This window comes from Manacus candei, unplaced genomic scaffold, assembly GCF_025592945.1.
Source record: "Manacus candei isolate 608988 ecotype Guabito, Panama unplaced genomic scaffold, ASM2559294v1 h1tg000007l, whole genome shotgun sequence".
Classification (NCBI taxonomy): Eukaryota; Metazoa; Chordata; class Aves; order Passeriformes; family Pipridae; genus Manacus; species Manacus candei.
In genome coordinates, this window is record NW_026138055.1 from 2,958,236 (window position 1) to 2,981,121 (window position 22,886).

The 22,886-nt window shown below is 37.1% G+C and overlaps 1 protein-coding gene across 3 annotated transcripts in view; it reads right to left on the minus strand.

Moving 5' to 3' along the window:
• ATAD2B (ATPase family AAA domain containing 2B) overlaps positions 1–22,886 on the minus strand; it is a 75,384-nt gene that overhangs the window by 4,008 nt on the left and 48,490 nt on the right. For all 3 annotated transcript variants that reach the window (XM_051810025.1, XM_051810018.1, XM_051810033.1), the window contains 5 exons: positions 20,120–20,242; positions 15,523–15,660; positions 3,328–4,017; positions 1,577–1,704; positions 285–413 (listed from right to left, as the gene is read on the minus strand). In XM_051810025.1, the coding sequence (XP_051665985.1) occupies positions 285–413; positions 1,577–1,704; positions 3,328–4,017; positions 15,523–15,660; positions 20,120–20,242 (1,208 nt within the window). The remainder of the gene's footprint in view (positions 1–284; positions 414–1,576; positions 1,705–3,327; positions 4,018–15,522; positions 15,661–20,119; positions 20,243–22,886) is intronic.

Consider the following 22,886-nt stretch of genomic DNA (forward strand, 5'->3'; position numbering starts at 1 on the left):
CCAATTCCTCTACAGCTAGAATAGTGATGTTGGATGGAATGCATATCCAGAGTTATGACCAGACTGTGCCCATGATGAAATGAACCTTTTCTGAGGAAGTGTTATCAGAAACAATCCCTGGTTTCTAAGCCATTAGTACACTAAAATTCTTTCTATTTAAAGTCTCAAAGACTATTTAAAGGTATTGCCTGTACAGCAGTGAATTGACAGATTAACAGTTCTTGGAAAACCTAAACCTATCTCACAATATTCAGATAATGAATAAAAGAACTGTACAACATCACCTCTATAAGTTGTGATTTGTCATAGTCTCTACGATGTCTGTAGATGCACTGACTGAGGAGTGAATATAATCTCTCAAGTTGGTCAACAGTCAGGTTGTCACTTTTCTTAACCACCAAATCAAGCAGTTTCTGTTGGAACAACAAAAGGTGAAGTTAAGAGGGTTTTCTATTATCAATTTTTACAATGTTTTTAAGGACAAATCAGAAATGCAACCTCTTTCTGAAACCCTACTTTGAAGGGATACATACAAATAAAATGAACCACACCTGGGTAGCAGCAAGGCTATTGCTTCCATATAGATACAAAAAGGACTTGATGTCTCTCTTCACTTCTCTGCTTATACCCATATGTTTTTTTCTTAAGATTTTTTTACTCAGCATAGTTGGGGCAATGTTTGTTTTCTTTGAATGCCACTTCATCCTGTTTCATCTTGGTCAATAAAAACTGCCTTGATAGCTAAAGCAGACATTTTTAAGAATTTGCATTGGCAAGAAATTTTAAGTACTACCAAATGAAAACACACTTGGAACTCCACAAATGTTGACAAATGGTGCAAAACAGAGAAGGGGACAAGAAGGAGACACACAACACATGTAACATTGCTCATAAACAAAAGGCAAAAGTACTGTACGTAGTAGCAAAGAGTAAAATTTAAGATTTTTTTTTCCCCCCTCTCATAACAATTCTATGGTTCCAAAGAGATTATCATCTATACTCCACAGAAAACGAGATCTCAATTTCATAGCAGGTCAAGGTAGTTTTTACAACAGAAGATAGCAAATTTTATTGTAACTTTGCTTAAAAAGGGACCAAACTGAAAGAAAATTAACTAGCAGTCTATGATACCAAAACATCAGCACAAAGTCCAATTTGCCTTCTAGTCCACTAACAGTCCCCTCCTCCAAGTATACATACACAGGAAAGGAAAAGATGATGTTAACTCCTAATTACTGGGCATATTAACTCCTAATTACCAGGCACCCAGCAGTTCCTTGGTACCTGACATGTCCAATTAATGCATAAGAGTACCTGTAAAACCTGCAATTAAAATAGTGGACTGCTGTGACATTACTGGATTTCTAAATGTAGTAATGATGTGACAGTCAGGATTCAGCAGTTCTAATAATTTTTCATCCAAAAAACACTGATCAACTAATAATTTGCAGAAGTCACTGCAGTCATAATACTTGTTTGCAGCCAAAAATATAGGGAACATTTCTTCAGAACAGAGAAAGGAAGCATTTTTCATGGAGTTTGTTAACAGTTCAATTTATTTTTTCAGTTCTATTACCTTTAGTCTGCCATGGTCAACAACTACAGAGGGTAAGGGATCTGATGGTTCCTCTGGGACCTGCTCCAAACTTGTGGGCTTTGACTGTTCCACAGCGACTTTCCGTGTTCTCTTGCTTTTGAATATACCTGTTATTTGAAAAACAATTATCAGCAATGCCAGTCTCACGAAGTGGACAGCTTGTTTCTTCACTTTAGTTTGATTTTGCTTGGTTGGTTTGTTGAGTTTTTTTGAATCAAGCAAGAATGTAGCAGTGCACATGATTCATCAGTTTTGCAGAATTCTGAATGTTTACAGGTGCACAAAACTACAGTTCAGAAAACACACATGAAACTGGTAATCTTTGAACTCAGAAGTCCAAAGAGAAAACTGAATGCCACTAAAGAGTTTCCATTATATCATTTCTATTTAACAACAACAAATTGAAAAGCTTCTAAGAGAAATTTAAATACTAAGCTAATGCTGAAAATCTTTCTGCTTGAGTGAAATCCTCATTTTTCTCTCAAAAGTATCCCATGTCTTCATCACCACAGTAATTCTAACATCTGCTTTACTTCAGAAATCTTATGCTTTTGTGACACTTTCCTGTTTTTTTCCACCTCTGTGTTCAGGATGTTGTCCAATCCTGTTGCAGAGAATAAAGTGGGTTTATATCTCCTGATTCTCTCTCTACATTCATTCACTATTTTTCTCCTCCTCAGCTATTTAAAAAGCCTTTTCTTCTGAGGATCCCACTATTATAACCATCCTAAAGTATACAAAATTCAACTGCCAAATTTAGAAATGTAAAGGCTCTTAACACATCATACCCTTCTTGTGATATTCTTAGGACCTTTCTTGTACTATTCTCCTTACCCTTAGAGAAAACACGTATGTACAAACACAGTCAACATCTAGACAGTGATATTCTCAAAATTCAGATCTCTCATTAAAGCTCATTTACTTTGTAAATCTCAAGACTAACTTTTGAAGTAAAGATTTCATTCTTTTAGATAATTCTGAAAAGCTCATTAAAAAGGCAATCATGTATAAGGCTTTTATTTCTGTTCCCTGAGGAAACTATGTCTCTTGTCTTCAAAGGACATGGCCCCTTCTTTTATGCACCACCAGGATTTCCCTTCTCCTTTTCTTATCCTTTTGCTGCACTGTTACTGTGTTCACTGTGACTCCAAAGCCAGATACCTTCTCCAATAGATAAACAACAGTTTATCTGGCTTTTTCTATGACTTCAACTTTTACTTTAGCTTTTGCAACGAACAAATGTTTTTAAAGGAATACATTACGTATTTCTATGGTTTTCCATCCAATGTCAATGATACTTTTATCATAAATCTCTAAACAAAACTAGTCAAAACTTATCATGTAGATCAAAATATAAATCAGACAGAATACACAGACCAAAAGCTATATCATATATTTATCTCCATTTATAATATTTTAAATAGTTAATTATTGTTTTAATGTTCTCTCAGTATTTACAGTATTTTCCACAAAGCCTACAAAAATAAACAGATCAGTGTTAGTACGAAGATACATTTACTTGCCTAAGATAAAAATACACCAAGTCAAGAGTAGACTTCTAATTTTTCTATGTGAATTAAATGTTTTAAGCATGCTAAGAGTTTCAAATAAATAGTCAGCACTTCATAAAATATTGCTATATAGTATGAATTGTAACATATCACAATGAAAAATATACACATTAACCTGGACACTAATATTAAGACAGAAACATTGAAAACAACCTGTACCTTCTTTATCTGTTTCAGCATCTTTAGTTTCCATGTCTGTGCTCTGTAGTGTTATCTCATTATTGCTGCAATGTGGTAACTCAGCTTTCACTAGATCACTTTCTTGACTTTCACTGGAAGTTTCCATTCTCTCCTTTGGCTGATCTTCAGATAAAGATTTTTGCTTGTTACTATCTCTGCTGTCACAAGGTGAAACAGCATCAAGTGATTCCATTTTGCCATTATGACAGGCTGGAACAGGTACACCTTCGGAGCTGTGTACAGATGTCTCTCCATTCACACAGTCCCCTTTCAGTGTAGAGTCCTTCCTTAGTTCCTTTTCAGTACCTAGGGTAACACTGTCAGTTATTAATAGGGATTCATTTGAGCTCTCTTCTTCTGTGGATGCAAAATTGTTTTCCTTTGCTGATGTCCCATTGTTAAGCCTCTGCTCTGCATCTATATCCATAATATCACAAGAGGATTCATCATTTGTCATAGAGAGGTCTCCTGTTTCCTCTCCATTCTCCTCAATGCAGTCAGTGCTGATCTCTAGTTCTCCATTTTCCAGCAATTTACTGTCCTCACCATGATTTTCATCATCAGCAAACTTTGCATCATCTTCATCTTTCTTCAAATTATTGACTTTCCTCTTCTTAATAATGCCTTTGCCCCACTGCGAGCGCCGTCTCGATTTCCTCCTTATTCGAACTGAATTATAGTGGGGAAAAAAAAAACAAAACCTTTTAGATGCACAGGTACCCCCCAGTAAAGAGACCAGGATATTATAATATGCTGCTGTGTGTGAAACAAATGTGTTCACACTTCAAGGATAAAGCTGTCTCTTGATTTCAATGTGAGAAAATTAGAGACACCAAGGACTTTTACAAATATAAGGAGTGGACACTCAGTCATGCACACAATTCCTAAACTGTGGAAACAAGATATCCCTAAAAATGTATTTTATACATTAAGTATAATATACTACATATATATACATTTACCTATAAATATATACATTTGTAGGCAAAACACTGAAAGAAAACAGCCAAGCAACGATGTAGAACTCATTCTCATTTGGGTAATGCAGACTCTAAAGACAACTATTCTCATTTTCCCTTTTTAGGTCCTCAGCAATTTAAAATCATTATACAACAAGTAAGAAGTGCAACCCATGGATTCATAGAATAATTCATGTTCGAAGGGACATGAGAAAGTCTCTGGTCCAACCTACTACTCCATCCAGGGTCAGCTGTGAGGGCAGACCAGGTTGCTCAGGGCTTCACCCACCCATGTATTGAAAACCTCCACGGATGCAAGACTCAAGGACCTTCATGAGCATCCCACATGGATGTGTAACTGTCATAACAGTGACAAGGCTTTGTGACTTGTATGCAATCACTTCTCATTCCCATTTATGTCCACTGCCAATTCAAAAGCATCTTCACTGTTCAAATCAGCTAAATCTCCTCCATCTTACATTCATTCCCACCTATGTACTCAAGATCACTGCATTGACAAAATGTGGTTTTAGAAAAAAATCTCACAAACACCTCATTTATACAACGAGCCTGTGGTCCTTAAACTAACCTCACTACCCCTGCCTTTCCTCTGTATTGTGTAACTCAACTTGAAGCACCATGGCAATGTGATAATTTTTTCAGTATTTTTGCATCCTTACTTGTTCATTGTTTCTTATTTCTTAACTGTATATTCTATGCCTTTGAAAAATTACATAATATACTACTTTTCAGAAAGGGTATTTTATTTTACTAACACATCTGCAGCGAGATACAACTAAGGCACCAATCTAAAAAGAGGTTTTGGGACACTTTTGCAATATGATCAGCAAATGCAGAAGGAAGACTATTCAAACCTAATGCTATTGTCAACATCCTTTTCAAGTGCACTAACAAGACACAGCTCAGAAGACCAATAAAAACACTGGGAAAAACTGAAGCTTCTACGTTCAAATTCAAACAACGATGAAAACTGCTCATATTTTTGCAAAACTGCTGAACTTGTGGCCAAGTGACTATAAATGAAAATCACAGTCAACAGTTACCAGAGACTGACAAATTTTCTTCGTTTCAAAATGCACTCTTATGTTAAGCACCTTCATAATGTTCTTTATATTTGTAAGTTGCTTTGATTTATGGGGTATTAAGTCCTAGATCTGTGTCTGCCAACCTCACACTGAGTTACAAAGATCTTGCTTTGAAGATACAAGCACTGTGCAGGTACAAGTGCTGTGAATTAATTCACAGATGCTCAGAGAAGCACAGCTGTACTTCAGAACTTGCTTCCCATGAGTGTGTATGCAGCTAGTTTCACCACTGCATTAGGAATAAATCTTAACCTTTTAGCTTTAAAGCTATCTAAAGATACAACCACACTGCAATAAAAACAGTCTCACTTGGAATGTGTATTTATTTCTACAAATAATCCTTACGGAGAACTGCAAATTTTGAGAGGAAAAAAAACAAAAACGCTTTCTCCAGGTATTTTCAAGGTTTGATAGTGGCTTCTACAGTCAGGGTCACTGTTTTACTGATGACAAACTACAGTCTACTCATATAACTTTTCAGGAGTTCATGTATTTTTTTTCCCTAGATTGTACAAGAGATTTTCATTAACAACTGAAGCAGCAAATCTCAAACTAAACAGGGATATGTAAACTTATGACAAAATAAACTCCCCTATTAGGCAATGGGCTTAGCCTCAGTTCAACTCCAAGGATGGGTAAATAAGACACAGAAGGGGAATAAAAGTCTTTTAAAGGAAATCTAGTATGTCCTGAAATGTATAAACTATTAGTCGAAATTTTTAAAGATACACTGATTTTGGCTCTTTAGGTTGACTTTGCTGTCAGATAGCTATATCAGCTATAATGTCAAACACATTTGACATTTTTTACATCGGTGAATTGTACTTTAAGTATTTTAATGGTGCATCTCTTCTGTCCACCCTGTGAGTCCCACCTGGGATGAGGACCCATAATTTGCCTGACCACACAAGTACATTCCTAAAATTCTTAAGTGAGGGAAATCACATTAAAGCAAAATGGACTTAATCCTTGTATTACGCATCTCATTAAATTTCAAGTCTGCCCAAATGACAGCAAGTCGCACTCACTCACTGTCTCATGCAGTACTGTCAAACAGACATTGTATGTGTTGTTTTTTACTGCTATTTTTAATTAGGACAAAGCAACCACAAAAAAGTGCTGCAGCAACGTCTTTTGGGATGAGAGAGGAAATTCTGGCTTCAGATCCTTAGCAACCAAAGCATTGTTATATATCTATTTTTCTTCTATACAGACAGCCAAGCCTGTAAAACAGTGAAAAAATTGAGCAACAAATGCTGTATTTAAAAACAATATCCACCACCAGTCTGTCTTTCTGTCCTGCCCAATTCCTGTAGACAAGGGAATGGTACAAGTAGGAGAAGTGTTTAACCGACCACAGAACCATGGGACCAATTGCAGACAACAACACCAGCTTTCATAATCTACACTGATTCCCTTCCTTTTTACAGGAAAGAAAAAGGCACTACGGCAAGAATATCATGGACCTGAGAAGCTGGTGTATGAGGCAGGAAAAAGTAAAATTTATCTCTGCATCCTGCAGACAGTTGAATATGACTCAAAAAAGAAGAAGGAGCTACCACAGGGTAAAACTGATGCAAAACTAAAAGGCTAATGGGCAGGAACTACTGAATTAATGGATTGCTGCTAAAAAATAAACTGGGGTCCCATCTTTGCTACCTTAATGTTTATATTTTAGAAGACTGTGAACTGTCAAGAGTAGAATGACAGTCTTTTTATTTTCTAGTCAATATGATTCATGACATACTATCAGTTTCCAGTAGGTAACAGAATGAGACAGCTATTTACAGAAGAAAAACTTTGAGTGAACTTTGTTAAAAAAATGAACAGAGTACAGACAATTGCAAGTTAATGCCTTAACACCTTTTCAATTACTCCTTTTAAAACTACTCATCTGAAATCTCTCCATTGATACCCTCTCTTCTGGCAGTTTTTGTGCCAGAGGCAGTAAAAATACTATTGTCAGAGGAATCCTGCTTTATAGAACTGAGTTTCTATAACTCAAACTATTATAATACCAATTATTCACACATGAATACATTCACTTGCCTTCTGAATTTCTCAACTCTTCACTCTATAATCTTCACATAACCTCTACAGATTTGCCAAGGGGATCCTCACTTCAGTTCTAGCTTCTTTCTGGTTTGCTTTTTTGTAAATCACTACTCAGAATTTTTAATGACAATAAATATCTGTCTGACCACAAGTCACACATAACATTTCATTTTGGTTCACATGAAGCTGATATCAAACCCAAACTTTACCTGCTCCTTTTTTTCCCTAAGCTGCACAATCCATGCAGACAGTACTTTTTAAAAGTGCTATGTAATACAATGCAATTAATCACTAAATACAAATTTACTCTACATTTTGTGAAGCAAAAAGTGAGGTTTCTCAATTCTTCCATTCTAAGTTCAGTTACCCTTACAGAGTTGTTTGAAAGACCCATAAAGAAGGCAGACAGCATTTCCCTCAGTAATGATTAAAAAACAAATTCTCTACTGTCCTTGCTTCATAAGGACTAGTCCTCTACGTGAAGTAAAGTAAAATGAAACCTATAGCAGACTTTTAGAAATTCTGAATTCTTGCCCCCTCTCAGGTGCTGCTTGGAGATTCTCAAGTCAGATACACCAAGTAATGACAACATCTTCTGGTGAAATAAGCACCAACCTTGTCCAGAGCAGAGCACAGTTCTTGGTTATTAAAGAACAGTGATAGCAAAAAATAAAACCCTAAACGATATGAAACAAAAAAATTCCGACTCCTTCTCACATTCCTGAAATACTTCTGCAAGATCTAATGGTAACTATGACCTTTCTGTCTAGTATGGTCTGAAGAAAACAGACCCCAGAAACATGGGTGAATGATACAGAAGCTTCAGAGTTGAGGATGCACTGTTGCTGTCCCTCACATCGAGCACAACAGTGACAGAACTGTAGATCATACAGCAATAAAGTTAACAGTTGGAAAAGAAAGTAGATATAATTAGAAAATTCAAAGACTGTCAATTATTAACAAGTAAGTCTGCTTCCCTTAATATGGATGAACCCTAATGAGATGTAGCAACAAAAGCAGAGACGTTTCTCTTTAAATTCCCGTAGTCTGACTACTACAGTACAGTGAGTGCAGCACAGCATTCAGAGGCTAACCAGTTCACTTCATGCTGCAGAAAAGACCCTTACGTGCCTCTACACTGCTTAAAATCCATCAGAGAATGTGAATCTTCTATCATTAAATGATAAAACTGACATCCATCAAACAGTAAATTCTCTGTTGTTACTTTATTTCATGAAGAATTCTTGGGGATTAAAATCCAAAGAAGATTCTCATGGCAAGCAAGATCACCATGGATCTAGACTTTTTGTCTGCAGTATCAAGAACCACTTAAAGCAACACATATTTTAAGTTTTTCTTCCATGATCAAAACCCTCAACTCCTTTTTGACATCTTGTGTGTAAAGTAACTCAAAGCCTTGAGAAAGCACTTACTATCACTTATGCTCTCTTATGCAGTATCCAGAATATCTATGTACTTGCCACAGTAATTTAGCTGCTTCCAGTAGCTCCACATTCCTTACCAAGGGGCACCAAATAGTCCACTTGAAAGTCTCTGGAGTTTCCACTCACAAAGTCCCAAACTGCAGTCAGAGATAAGCAGCAAGAAAGAACAGAGCACAGTTCTGCAATGGCTTAAAAAGTAAAATGTCTGTTAGCTTCCACTAACAGACAAAGCCATTCCTCCTCCAAAGCCAGCTATAGTATTTGCACTACTTCATTTGTGCCAGCACTACTGTTCCTGCAGTAAAACAGATAAGGGAACTAAATCCATCTGAAACGTTGTTTGGTTTTGGTTTTTTTTTCCCTTGGGTTAGTTTTCAATATCTTTGGTTGAGCTTTCCAACTCATGAATGACAGTGCTGGCACAGGGGACATGGTGGGAATATGGCACCAGTGACAAGGCAAGTAGTGACCTGCAGTTTGACCAGTTTGAAGTGACTAACCCCTGAATGGGTAACTAACCTCTGAATGATGCTATTTTCTTCACCTGGATGGAGGGCACTCAAGGCACAGAGCTGACAAGTACATTAGAAGAACTGCATGCAATAGCTTCACATATTTATGAACTTCATCAGCATATGTAACAGCTTATGTTGTGTAAACAAATACTAGAAAGAACCTGGGCACCGCTACTCAATAAGGAAGAGTCAAGTTTCATAAGGAGTTGAAATGCATACAAAACCAACCTTAGCTGCAGCATCCTCAGCATTTTCTCCTCCAGTCACCTGCTTTCCCCTACCATCCCCTATAATGCTCTCGACTCAAGCTCTTCCCAATATTTATCACAAAATTCTCAGTATCTCCTGTTTGTCCTCACCCCAATGAACAGGACACACGATACACCACAGCCGAGATGTGCAGGCCATGCCGGGCCAATACCATGTTTTAGCTGACCAGCTGCCAAGACCAGGCAGAACAGATAACTACCATTTTCCATCTATTGCCTTTTCCTTCACTAGACACGTGGATTTATCCAGCTACCAATTTTCACAAAACCTGCAGGAATCTAATCTTTCAGCCCTTAACACCTGTCAAATCTCTCTGAACTCTGCTAAATGATTCACAAGTTATTAGGGGAGCCGAGATGGACAGAGAGTACAGGTATGATTTTCTTGGAAAACCAAGATAGAAATATAATTTACATGAAACCAGAGTTATTATGTTAGTAAAATACATGACAAGACAGTCACATGGGAAAATTGAAGAGGAAAATGAAGTCAAAAGAGAAGAGACAATCAGATTAATGCCACCCGTGGAGATAATTTTTAGACTTTCCAACTCTATAGGTCTGCTCATTTTTCCTCTGCTGATTAGCCCTGTGCAACAGCAACTATTCCAGCAATACATATTCTTGGTACCTTCCGTTGGCTCTTAAGGACTAATGAATGACAGCTTCCTGCTTTAAGGGAGCCATGAACAAACAAGAAAGAATCATGGCTACTGGGTGGTTTCTCTATCAAAGAGACAAAATTGAAAAAAAACAACACAATACAAAGAAATCTGAAGGTAAGAAATGGGTATTAACCACCAGAAAATCCACAATTTCTGAAGACAGAAATTTATCCCCAAAATTTAAAGCAAACGTTGTTGCAGATTTAGAAAGAGAGGAAGGAAGGGATCTATCTGGTCTGAAAACTGCTTTTATTACCTCACTTGTGCATACCACTTGAAGGAAAAAAACTGACTTTAGAAGAACTAATTAAAAAACCTTTTTACCATGTTTCTAAGAAAGGAGGTTATAATGCTTCAAGAAAACCTCCTTCTTAAGAAAGGCTGAGCCATCTTGCATTACTGAGTTATAAAGGAGATGAATAACAGGAGAATAATAAAAAGTCACTGATCGGGTAAATTGTAGAACCCATTTTGCCCTCTGTCAGAGAAAGGAGACATTCGATCAATTCAAGAGCCAGCTTTTTAACAGTGATGAAAGATTTCTTTGCCACTAGGTATCACTGAGTCTAAAAGTGATGGTATGCCGAAAAAGTAGATTTATTAGAACTCCCATAAATTCATTAAACTGCATTTTAAATAAGAAGAATTACAAAACCTATGGGTTTTTAAAGAACTGTTAACCAACTTGGAATCAGTTGAGTTGGTATTTCATCAAAATCAGACATTAAAAAAAATATTTTTCAAATGTTTGCAAGTTCCTCTTAAAGCATCTGGTTGAAGCCAGCATGAGACACAAGAGATCAAACTACTCCCACCTAGAATGCCAACTCCTACACTACCCAGAACAAAATGATAAAGAAACAAAGACAGTTCTCTCAGCCCTGAGAAAAGATGTCCTCAAATCCCAGAAAATCTTTTTTAATGATGTCTGTCAAGTTACAGTACTTGCCTCTATCTCAAGTGAGAAATAATCCAAGTCAAATCTGGAAAGCGGGAGGAGACGACAAAACAGTAGCAAGTGTAGGATGTGTGACAAAACAGCAGCTACTCAAAATTTCATGTTAGCATCTGGACGACTGTTAATATGCCAGTATCCAAATTCTGAATCCAAACTCAGAACTAAACCAAAAGACAGAAAATAGTTACAATAATAAAAACCATATGGCATCTGGTCTGCCATGTCCTTTGATAAGGCATTGCTGCAGCCACAGGAATGCCTGAAGTACAGTAATCACTGACACCACTGCAGCAGAGAGGTCAGAGACACTAAACAGACAAAAATCAGACAATGACTGAGAATAAAATGGTTTCTAAGAAAGACTGTAAACAAAAGGCCTTTTCTTTCTAAAAATCTTTAAAAAAAAATACTGACAAAACAAAATCCTTTCCATGATAAAGCAGAAACACAGAAGTTTCACATGACAGCAAAGATCACTATTAAGGGGGAAAGAAAACCAAACCAAAAACCAACCAACCAACCAAAAAAAAAAAAAAGAAAAAAAAAAACAAAACCAAAACCAAACCAACATAAAAACACACACAAAATATTATTTATTTAGGAACTACATTTTCTGCAACAGTTTTTTAGATCCTTGCTTGATCTCCCTGAAGTTCTTTCTATAGAGATCACTAATCACTTAAATTATTGGGAAAAGTTAACAGTGTGTTTACTTCATATTTCATAAAATGACTTTTATATAAAACTTGTATTTTTAATACTTTGCACAACACAAAGGATTTAATTTTTTTTTATTTGCTCCAAATGCCATTTTCACAGCTATGCTATTTATCATGTGGCATAAAAGACATCTTCGCTATGAAGAAAATATAAAATCTGCGGTCTATCACTACAATATATTATCATTAAATGCTGCAAAAAAAGATAAGAATGCAAAGCCAAATCATCCCCATAGAGTTTATTTATATGTAACACTGAAGGAAGCAACTGCAAGACAGTAAAATAGTATGCAACATGCCCCATCTACTGGCAAAATGGGGCAGCTGGATAAAGTTTTACTATACAGTATCTCAACAACTGAAGAGATGTTAATGCTCTCTGTGCTAATATGTGTCTAAACCACTTAATTTAGCAGACACACTGAACTGTATATTGCTGGTAATTTCCTTTTCCACACAACGGCAAAATAGGACCCTTCTCATCAGTGCACAGTGACAAGAGGTAATGGGCATAGATCAAAATACAAGACATTCAAAATTAAGGAAAAGAAGTTATTGTGCAAGTTGCAAAGCAGTACAAGAGGTTCCCTAGGCATATCACAGAGCCTCCTTTATTGGAAATGTTCAAAATACAATTAGACAAAGCCTTGAGCAACCAGCTCTGAGGGGAGTTAGACCAGATGATCTTCAGAGGTTCCTTACAACCACAGCAATTTTGTGATTCTATGATCATAAAACTACTTATATCAGACTTTTTACCTATGTCCCGTTCTAAGTTCCCACCAGAACACTTGCACTTTTCTCAAAATACACTGTTGATATGGAAATATTTTAAATTATCTGTGGCAGAACTTGCCCAAATAGATTTTCAGCAACATCTGTAACGCAATACATTTTACACTCATCTATACTGTGATAAACAATCCACCACAGTTGTACCTGCAATAAGAGAAATAGAAGTTGCAGATGAAATCTAGCTCAGGAACGTGTATCACCATGTCTTCAAACACAACAACTATTCTGTGCCACATTTCTGACAGCTCATCTTGGTCTAATCAAATCAACAAAATATCTAAAATGCATTAGAAAAATTATATGAATCGCAAAATAATAGGTAACAAAAAAACTAAATAAAGTTTTATACAAAATACACAACCTCAGAAAATAAACCAACACATAATAATCTACTGAACAGGGTTTTAAATTTGGCAAGACTGTTGCACTGTATGCAGTTCACTCTGTTTTTAGAGAAGATACTTGACAACAATTTCTTTTAGAGTTCTCAAGTTTTTCATCTGAATTAAGCTTTTTGCAGCTATTCTCTAAAATACTGTAAAAAGAAAAAAAGTTTCCAAAAATAATAACTTATCAGGAAAATAATGTTACGATTGGTGATTTTTTTCCTTAGGATTTCTATAAGGAAAAAAATTAATTCAAGTTCAAACAGCAGAAAAACGGAAAGATTTTCAGAATTATTAATTGAAAAGTACAGGGTTTTATCCTGTGTAATCAAAATACACAAATAATTTTCCTTGTTACTCTGTTTGTGCAATAAATTATAGCCTTCAAAAAAACAAATCTTAGTTCTTGACCATAAAAAAAATTTCCACTCTACCTCTAAAATCATGTCTGTTCGGAAATCCCTTCTCTAAACTTGTTTCTTCCATTTATACAATCACAATCCACAATATCATTTGCTACTATTCAAGCTCCCTACAGTCTGCTCAGTTCTGCTCTCACCCTTCTCTAGCTCTGTCCTCCAAGCACCCTTTTAAGGCCATTTCTCTTCCTAATTTCTAGTTCCTACTGAACTGACCACATCAATCTTTAAGTGTGCCCATGTACTACTTGAACCCCTTCTGCAGATTTGTGATTGCTCACCAATTCCTAGTTCTCTCTCTTGATTACTAGAGGCATCACATCCCTCCTGGACTAGTTACCTTTCCCAGACTCAGCCTTAAAAGGAAGATTTTCATTTGATCACAGTCCCAAACACCACTAAGCCTCAAATTTTCTTGCCTTCCAAGCTAAATCACCAAAATACTAACAGGATCAGTGCCTTAACAGTAACTTTTTTGTTTACAGAGACACTGGCAGTTTCCTACAGTGGATGGCTTGAGTTTTCAAACAACTGCCACTGCCTCCACAACAGGGAAGAGACAGGAGTTGCTTTGGATGCAAGTCACCAGCAACGGCTGCTCCCTCTCTTCCCAAGAGATGTCCAGCTTGGAGGTCTATAAACCCCACCATCTGCTGCACAGCCAGGAAAGTGCTCTGTAGATCAGCCAGAGTGAGAATCTCCATCTTGGATTTCATAGAAAATTAAAAAAAAAGTTTGGGAATCCCTTCCCTCCACTTCTGTTTTTGCATGAGCTGCCAAATGAATAAAGAACAGCTTGGATCCACATCATCAATTTATTATATAACAATTTATTCAAGCCATAATTCTGTAGATTGACTTCAATTCCTTTAACGGAAGAAATTACAGCTTCAGGAAATAAAACCATACACCTCTAATTAATTAAACCATTTGACACCAACACTATCATTCATATGTAAACAATGTTCATCTCTGGGCAATTATCACTGTGCCTAGAAAACGATTTCTCATCCAGGAAAAGCACCACTAAGGAGACACAAAGACCAATGAAAATTTGTCTACTTCAATCTATTAGTTTTCCTACTAAGCAATAATTGATAATGCTACTAATAATATATAAATAATGGACTCCACATCTTCAGCAGGAACATCATGCACAACTATCAGTATATTCCTCATACTCACTTTCTCTTACTCACTTTATTTTCTTTATTAAGGAAATAGTTGTTAGGTATCTACCTGTTCTAATCAACTTACCTCTTAAAAGTAATTGGCAGTGCCTCTGATTATCTACAGTCACACCTCACAATCCTAGAGATTTTGATCATTTACTTGGATTAATCCAGCAGGCTCCAGTGAGCGTATCTTAATATTCTCCAGTAATGCTTACTAACTATTGAAAACCATTGCCATAAAGGAAAATAGTTAAATCTGCAATCTCCTTTCTAGCTTTTAGCATGATACTGAATGTACTGAAGTAGAAAGTGAGTACAGTGCATGTGAGAGAGTATTAAGCAGTATGTAGGTATGTACCTGTCCATACAGAGGTTAAAAGAACCTGAGCACTCATTAAAGCAATAAAATTGATCTTCCAATTGGATCAGAGTTGTCTTAGACTGAAAATAGTATTTTATAAAGAAAAATGCAATATACTCATATTGCATTCGAGAAACAGTTATTCTTCATGACAAAAACTGAAATTCTGCTTCTTTACAACTTCTCTTGGGCAGAGATTTCACGTAGTGAGAAAAGGAGTATGTGTTCCACGTCTTTGTGTAAAATTACTTCTGAAAATAATCAGTAAGCAGTAGTAGAGACATATTTGAAAAGTTTGCCCTTGGAAGAACCTCTAATTTTGCACAATTATCACCCAAAGTACTCACATGCACATTTAGTGGCAGAGTTGGGCCACACCGCCATCGTAGGTTTTTGTTTGTTCCGAAATGCCTCTTCAACTCGAGCTTCTGTTTTCCGTACAGTGGAACCATGAGGATTTATCTGTTCTGCTGGGACTGATAAGCCTGCATGCAAAAGATAACCATACCTATTTAAATAAAGCAAACTGCATAAAACTACTGAATTTAAGAAGAAATTTGGAATACCATACTGCAATAGCAACACGTCAATTAACATTTAGCTGGACACCCAAAGCAAAGATTGGAATCAAGAATATTTGGTTTCTACTTTCAAAATAACTTACTGGTTACATGGTCTTCAAACTGGCAGCTCTTACAGATTAGAAAAATGTGACTGTTTCTCACACTTGGATCCCCAAAGATTGCACTCTTCTACCCATGTTTCCTCTACAAAGCAAACTCTTACTGACCATTTCAATTTTTCCTGATTTTAAACAGATGATTTAAAATAAGTGGTAAGTCAAAATGGCATTTTCTGCCACATCAAAAAGAGTATCTGAATAAGAATCTTGTATTGTCACTGTGATCAATGTTACATAAAATGGATCCATTTCAGAGTCAACAGCTCTTAGATTAAGAAAATGCAATTCTGCTTTTAACAAAAAGTATGGTTTGCTTTCTGTAAGGTGGTTCATCTCATTGCTTCTACTGTTTCATAGGGCTTTTAATTAAATTCTAAAAAGGCAAACTTTCATATTGGTTAAGCATATTTCAAAGAAATCAATGAATCTCTGAAGTTTCATATTTGTGAACTAGAATTTCCTATCCAACTACTAAAACGGTCTTCAAAATATCCTATCATGTCCCAACAGAAACCAGAACCAAGTGATCAAGAGTTGACATCCATCAAAACCAATGGATGCAGAAATTAAACGATTCACAAAGAAACTCTCACCTCACAGTAATTACAGTGTAAATTTCTAGGTACTATTACAAATATTTTAAACTGCATAACATGTCATTACTCAAAACATCCACCACTTCTACCTTTTTATCTGCTGGTCACAACAAGAAGTTGCAAATTTCAATAATCTAGGATATATAGTTCTTATTTTACCAACTTAAAACTTGCTATCCTTAGGTTCAGCTCTTTCAGCAAAAGCACCCCACTTCAGTCATACAGGAACAAGAAATTCTAGTTTAACTTCTAGATACTGATTTTATTGTACAGTCTATCTTTTTGTTACACTGCCGTACTTCTGAGACTGGTCGCCAGTCACAGTACTAAGTAAAAATGGTATATTTGTCCAAAAAAAACCCCAACAAAACCAGAAAAGTTGTACAAAAAGAAAGCAATGTAGAAAATATCTTCCATTTTACAACTGTGTAAGACTGCTAAATAACTTTCCAAAAGCACTGTGAAGAAAATAGATATGGAGCTTTTAGTCTTTTTCATCCCTTGCTCAAACTACTCTGAAACAGGGTACACGTCAAAGTCTAGACCAGCAGATGCACTGTGGTTGTGCTGCTCTGCTCTCTTGCTAAGTATATTCTATAGAGCAAAACGGGATAAAGGCAAAGCTGATTAACTTTCATATCCCTTCCATCCATTACAATGACCAGTGCCAAGACTATGTTCCTGAAGTGCTGCCATCTTGATGATCTGCATCACCACAATCTTTGACACAACCTCTGATCCAGGAACAGGACAATCTCTTGTTGTTGTCTCACATCCTGAGGCTTCCTCAGACCTCAAGAACTTGATATATTTTCCTTCATTCATAACCAGTTAATCTAACACAGCTTCTTCCATTCATTCCAAGTATTGCATCCTTGCTAACCCAGTGAGTGATCTTAGCCCTCCACATTCTACAGCTGGACCAGCTGCAGAGCTCATTTCTTCTTGAAACCACCACAATGTGGTCCAGAAGCACGAGCATCTTTGAAATGTCACTGTGGCACTGTAACAACTTCCATGCCTATGTACTGAATCCACTTTGAAACCTGCCCATTGCTGTCTGTGAGCTATCATCCTTCACAATCAACTGGTACTGCTTGTCATCTACCCATATTTGAAGGTCCACTAACCAGCATCTCACACCAAAAGTACCTGCTTTTTCCATTGCAAGATGCCATTAGCCTTAATTATGACTTAAGAAACTCTCTCCTTTCAATAGGGTTTTGACCCCAAAAATACATATATTACTTGGCCACTGCTGCAGAAAGAAGGGGAGCATTCAGTTAGTTCTTGCAAACTTGCAAGAAAGGACTACAAGCCAGAGAGTCACGCTCTAACAAAGAGCTCTTACAAACATTTACTTTAACCTCGGAAGCAATAACCTTTAACAATCACAGGGACTCAGATAATTAACTGAGCACAGCTCCCAGCATGACTCTATGGACCAAATTGTGAATATTCTTATACTTCTAGTAGAAAAGTACAGAGGAGAAATGAAGGCATTATATTAGTTCTGTTTTACATACACAGTGAATCACAATTGGTTCACTTATCCACAATTCAAGACACACATTGGAGGCTTGCACAAAATTAGACAAAAACATGCATGACTGAATGGGAAAATAAAAGGAATTGTATCCATTTTAACCTGAAGAAGAAAAAGCCTACAGATATCTGCATAGTTCAAAGAAATTTATTAATAAAGCGTCTTCAATCTACTGACAGAAGTATTTCAAGAACCAGCAGTTACAAGTTGAGACCAGCCAATTCAACCTCGAAATCAAATAATGCAGGGGGTTTTTTTTGCCAAAGCAGGAAACAACTTGCCAAGGTAAAGCTGGAATTATTGAAATCAATAATCCTTAACTCAGCATGAAATTATTTTCTAATGTTGTAGTTCAGTGATTTTCAACCTTTTTTCAACTTTCAGAACTTTAAAAATTTTCCATGGAGGTAGAATCTTTTATGTAAACATAGCACTGTTCCCACACTGGGAATATGTTTGGGCTTTTGATTACTTTCTCTAGTCACTTTAGAAGCCGTACACAGACTTGGAGGTCTATGGACTAGAAGTTGAAACCAACTGTGATAATTTTGTAGGGGTCTCTATTTCCTAATTCTGGGCTGTTATATTTTCATCCTTACGCTCCCTTCAATGTGGATGTAACAGTTGTTTCTTAATCCAAAAAAATCAATATACTATCACCAAAAATGCTCTTCTGCACGTGCCAGGGTGACTTGAGAATCCAGTGGTTTAAATGTCATTTTCCATTATCGTAATTATTATACTGCATGGCATGGCACTTTCAGAACACAGCTCTGATTTCACCACATCTTCAGTTGGTACAGCAGTCCTAACAGTTATCTGTTCACCAGGTTCTACAGTACTATCTGTAACAGTAGGCAATGCAACCTTCTTTTGAAAAGGACAGTGTCTTATCAGACCAGCTCATACATTTGGAAGAAGTACACAACTTTCAAGCTCAGTCATCCTTTAATGTGCACCATCCAAATCTAACATGCATTCTGTATTTCCTCTTAAATTTATTTTTATATGGACATTCGTAAATTCTGTTTTCTATCCCATATATCTACAGCAGCTTTTCTTGTTGCCCTTGATGTCCCTTGGACAGGTTTAATTCTACCAGGAAAAGCTTTAACTTTCCTAACCTGATCCGTGGCTGCCCAGACAGTTTCTCTGTATTCTTCCCAGGCTACCTTTCCCTGCTTCCATTCTCTGTAGGCCTCCCTTTTGTGTTTAAATTTGTCCAGGATCTCCTGTTCATCCATGCAGGCCTCCTGGCGTGCTTGCCTAACTTCCTCTTTGTTGGGACATATCACTCCTGATCTTGGAGGAGGCAATCCTTGAATATTAATAAGCTTTCTTGGGTTCCCTCTCCCTCTAAGGCTTTATCTTACGGGACTCTAAAAAGTAGATGCCAGAAGAAGCTGAAGTCTGCTCTCCTGAAGGCCAGGATAGTGATCCTTGTTGTGCACCCTCCTCACTGCCCTAAGGATCTCAAACCCCACCGCATCACGGTCACTCCAGACCCAGCTGCCCCTGAGCTTCATATTCCCCACCAGCCCCTCCTTGTTGATGAGAAGAAGATCTGGCACAGCACCTTTCCTTGTTGGCTCCTCTGTCACTTGGAGAAGGAAGTTACCCCTCGACACATTCCAGGAACCTCCTGGATAGTTTATGCCCTGCAGTGTTGTCCCTCCAGCAAGTATTGGGGTGGTTGAAGTCCTTCACAAGGGGGATGTGAGGGGCTTGTGGATGTGAGGCCATTCCTATCTGTCTACAGGGGGCCTCCCCTGGTGGTCTAGTGGTCAGGATGCAGCGCTCTCACCGCCACGGCCCGGGTTCGATTCCCGGTCAGATGGAGCTCGTCAGCCCTGTAAGGCCATCCATCTAAGAGAAGGTCACTCCAAACAAACCTACATCCTGAGGACCTCACTGACACCGTCCGAGCTTGCTCGGCCCCGGCAGATGAACCTCAGGATTAAAGGGTGGGCTCAGTTCAGCGCACACTGTGTCTCACCTAAAAAATCCACTGCGCAGACTCGAAGGGTAATGACCTTCCCCAAATCTTCGTTTGTGAAGACTGGCCATACACAGGGGGCCTCCACAGGTTGTTGTGTTACGATAAATGAAGTTAAACATACCTCTTTTTCTTCTTGCTTCCTTGATTTCTTCACACATCTTATTAAATTCTGGGTCCAGTTCAGCAGCAATGATAGCATGAGCAGTGTCCTTCAAAGTACACGCTCTATGTCTAATTATTTTATCTAGAAAAAAGGACAGCACATTTGTTTTATCACAATTTTGTAAATTCTTTTCTATTTCTACATTTTTCTGTGTTGTCTATTATCTGTGTTGTCTGATATAGACAGTAGTAACACAGTGTAACAGAGAGCGCAGAGAGTCCCAGACATAACAAGAGCCTTGTTCAGGAATTAATTTACTCACTGGGGTCTAGGAACATTCATTCAGTTATACTGCCTGCAAAATCACACCGGACACCATCTGCATCTGTAAGGTAGATCTGGTTTGCTTATGTTCCTCCCCTGTTGGTTTTTTTTCTTTAACCCGAAATTATTGCTTAATTATTATTTAGCAATTTCTAGAAAGTTTAAAATTGTGCTAAAACAGACTACGTCATTCCTTATTTTAAATACATATTTCTCACTTTAATCCATTAAGAAAAACTGGCAAAAAACAAGCCTTGCGGGTGCCACATTTTCATGCCTATTTGAGGAACAGGATAAATTGCCCATGCTGGAAGCATAAATGCAACTCACAAAAAAACAGACCAGTTCCCATACCTTTGAAACGCACAAAAGAAATTATTCCACTGTTGACATTTGAAAAGTAATTGTAACTTAATAAGTAAGCCCATATGTGGAGAAAATTGACATCTAGAATGTTGCCTTTCAATGAAACCTACAACAGTCATTGTTTGCCTTTAGTACAAACATATTTAATTTGTCAATTCATCCACACTGGATTACTTTTTCCAGCTGGTGGAGGTACTTCAAGAGCAAGCATCAACATTAACGTCTAAAACATATTATACAACTATCAGATTTAATGTTTTAATAATCTTTAAAGATGACAATTAAGAATATAAGTGAACATTTATTAAGCAAGGTTTGTAAGTCTAGAAACAGCAAATTTTACAGCTAGAAAAAAGCTGAGTGAAAAAGGCTACCCAGTATCCAGCTCAAAAGAGCTCAACATGTTTTCTGGGGAAAAATACCACAACAAAAATCTACTGGAAGTTAGAAGTTTTTACTCATGTATTTATGAACCATTATGTTTTATTATTACAAAAGAAATATACTGTATTCTTTGCAGATGTAATTTTGAGACATTAGACTTCAAAATATTGGTCAGATATTTGCCCTTGCAAAGGAAGAAGAGAGGGGAGAGAAAAAAAAATAAAATTCAAGTCAGGGTGTTTTAACGAACCACTACTTTCCTCTAATCCTGTGATACGCAAGACCTTCCTACAGACAGTGCTTCAAAGAGACAAATACTATTATGTCCAACGTTCAGTGGTTATGTTTCCATGCCTTTAAGAACATTTCCCAGTCAAACAATGGAGGGAAAAAAAAAACCCTACCCATTTCACTATAGAAACTATCTGAAATTTTATAGCAAAGTACCAGCAAAAAAAACCCCAAAGAAGCCACTTTTGGATATCCATACTGCACATAAAACCAGTTAGCCTGGTACTCTCACTGCTTTCCCAGCTTAACGACAGGACAGAAGCAGGTACAGTATGATTCTTCTGCAAATTCAAGCATGAAGCAGAGGGAAGCACGTATGCCCAGCTCTAAAGCATGTGAACACATATAGGTTAATATTCAGTTAATGCATGCATCTGAATGCATGGAATGCTTCCTCAGAATAGCCATGGTGTGCTGTTTCAGCAGTGTGTTCACACAACAGCTCAAGAAATCGTGCATGCCAGAAGGGCAATGCATCATACTGTTGTTAACAGTAGAGGACAGAACTATATTTCATTACCTCCAATCCAAAACTGAACCTAGATAGAGCCAGATCAATTTCTCCCAGTTCAGTTCTGACAGCAAGGAAAATCAAAATATCCCTAAACAGGTGCTCTTCAGATACACTTAGAATCCCAAGTGCCCCCTCAAGGGCTTTCATTAGTTCACATCAATCACACCTTAGAAGTCCTCAAAAGTGTGTTATCAAGAACACAGAAAACCTTTTGCTGTGTATTAGCAATGGACTTTCTTAGTTGTAAAACAAAATGCATCATAAACTGAAGAAATAGTTGATCATCTATAGATATGAACCAGTACTGGGTTCAAAAGGCAATGCAAAACAAGTCTAAGTGTTTGACCAGACTATACTGCATCTAGTCCACATGAGACACTTGCAAATGCCTCAGAAAATCAAAAATTTGAGAAGTGAAAATACAGAAAATGGTAAAACAATTTCATGAGATTTCATAAAAAACTTTTTAACACATTGGACTACATTTGTAGATGAACCCCAACCTCCAAGTATATCATGTTAAATATAACTACATTAAAAGAGGGGGTTTTGTTGATGTTATTTTATTGATGACACTTGAAGCTGCCAGCTGAAAGGCTTTCTTTTGGCAATGTGCACTGTAAGGCAGCCCTAGCAAAGAGCACACAAGATGTTCTTTCCTTAGTTTGAAGCGTGAACAGCTTTTACATGCATTTCAGTCTACAAATTCCATTTTAATTGAAAGCATCCCATCACACTTTGTCAAGACAGTACTGTCTAATCTCTCCTAATCAGCTGCAACTGACTTCCTTGCCTGGTGATTTATCCTGTTTTATTTCTATCCCCAAATACATAGACTTTAATTTCTGTGTATGAATTTCATGTTCTAAGCCAATATGGAAATACAGCAGGCCACTGCCAGATTGT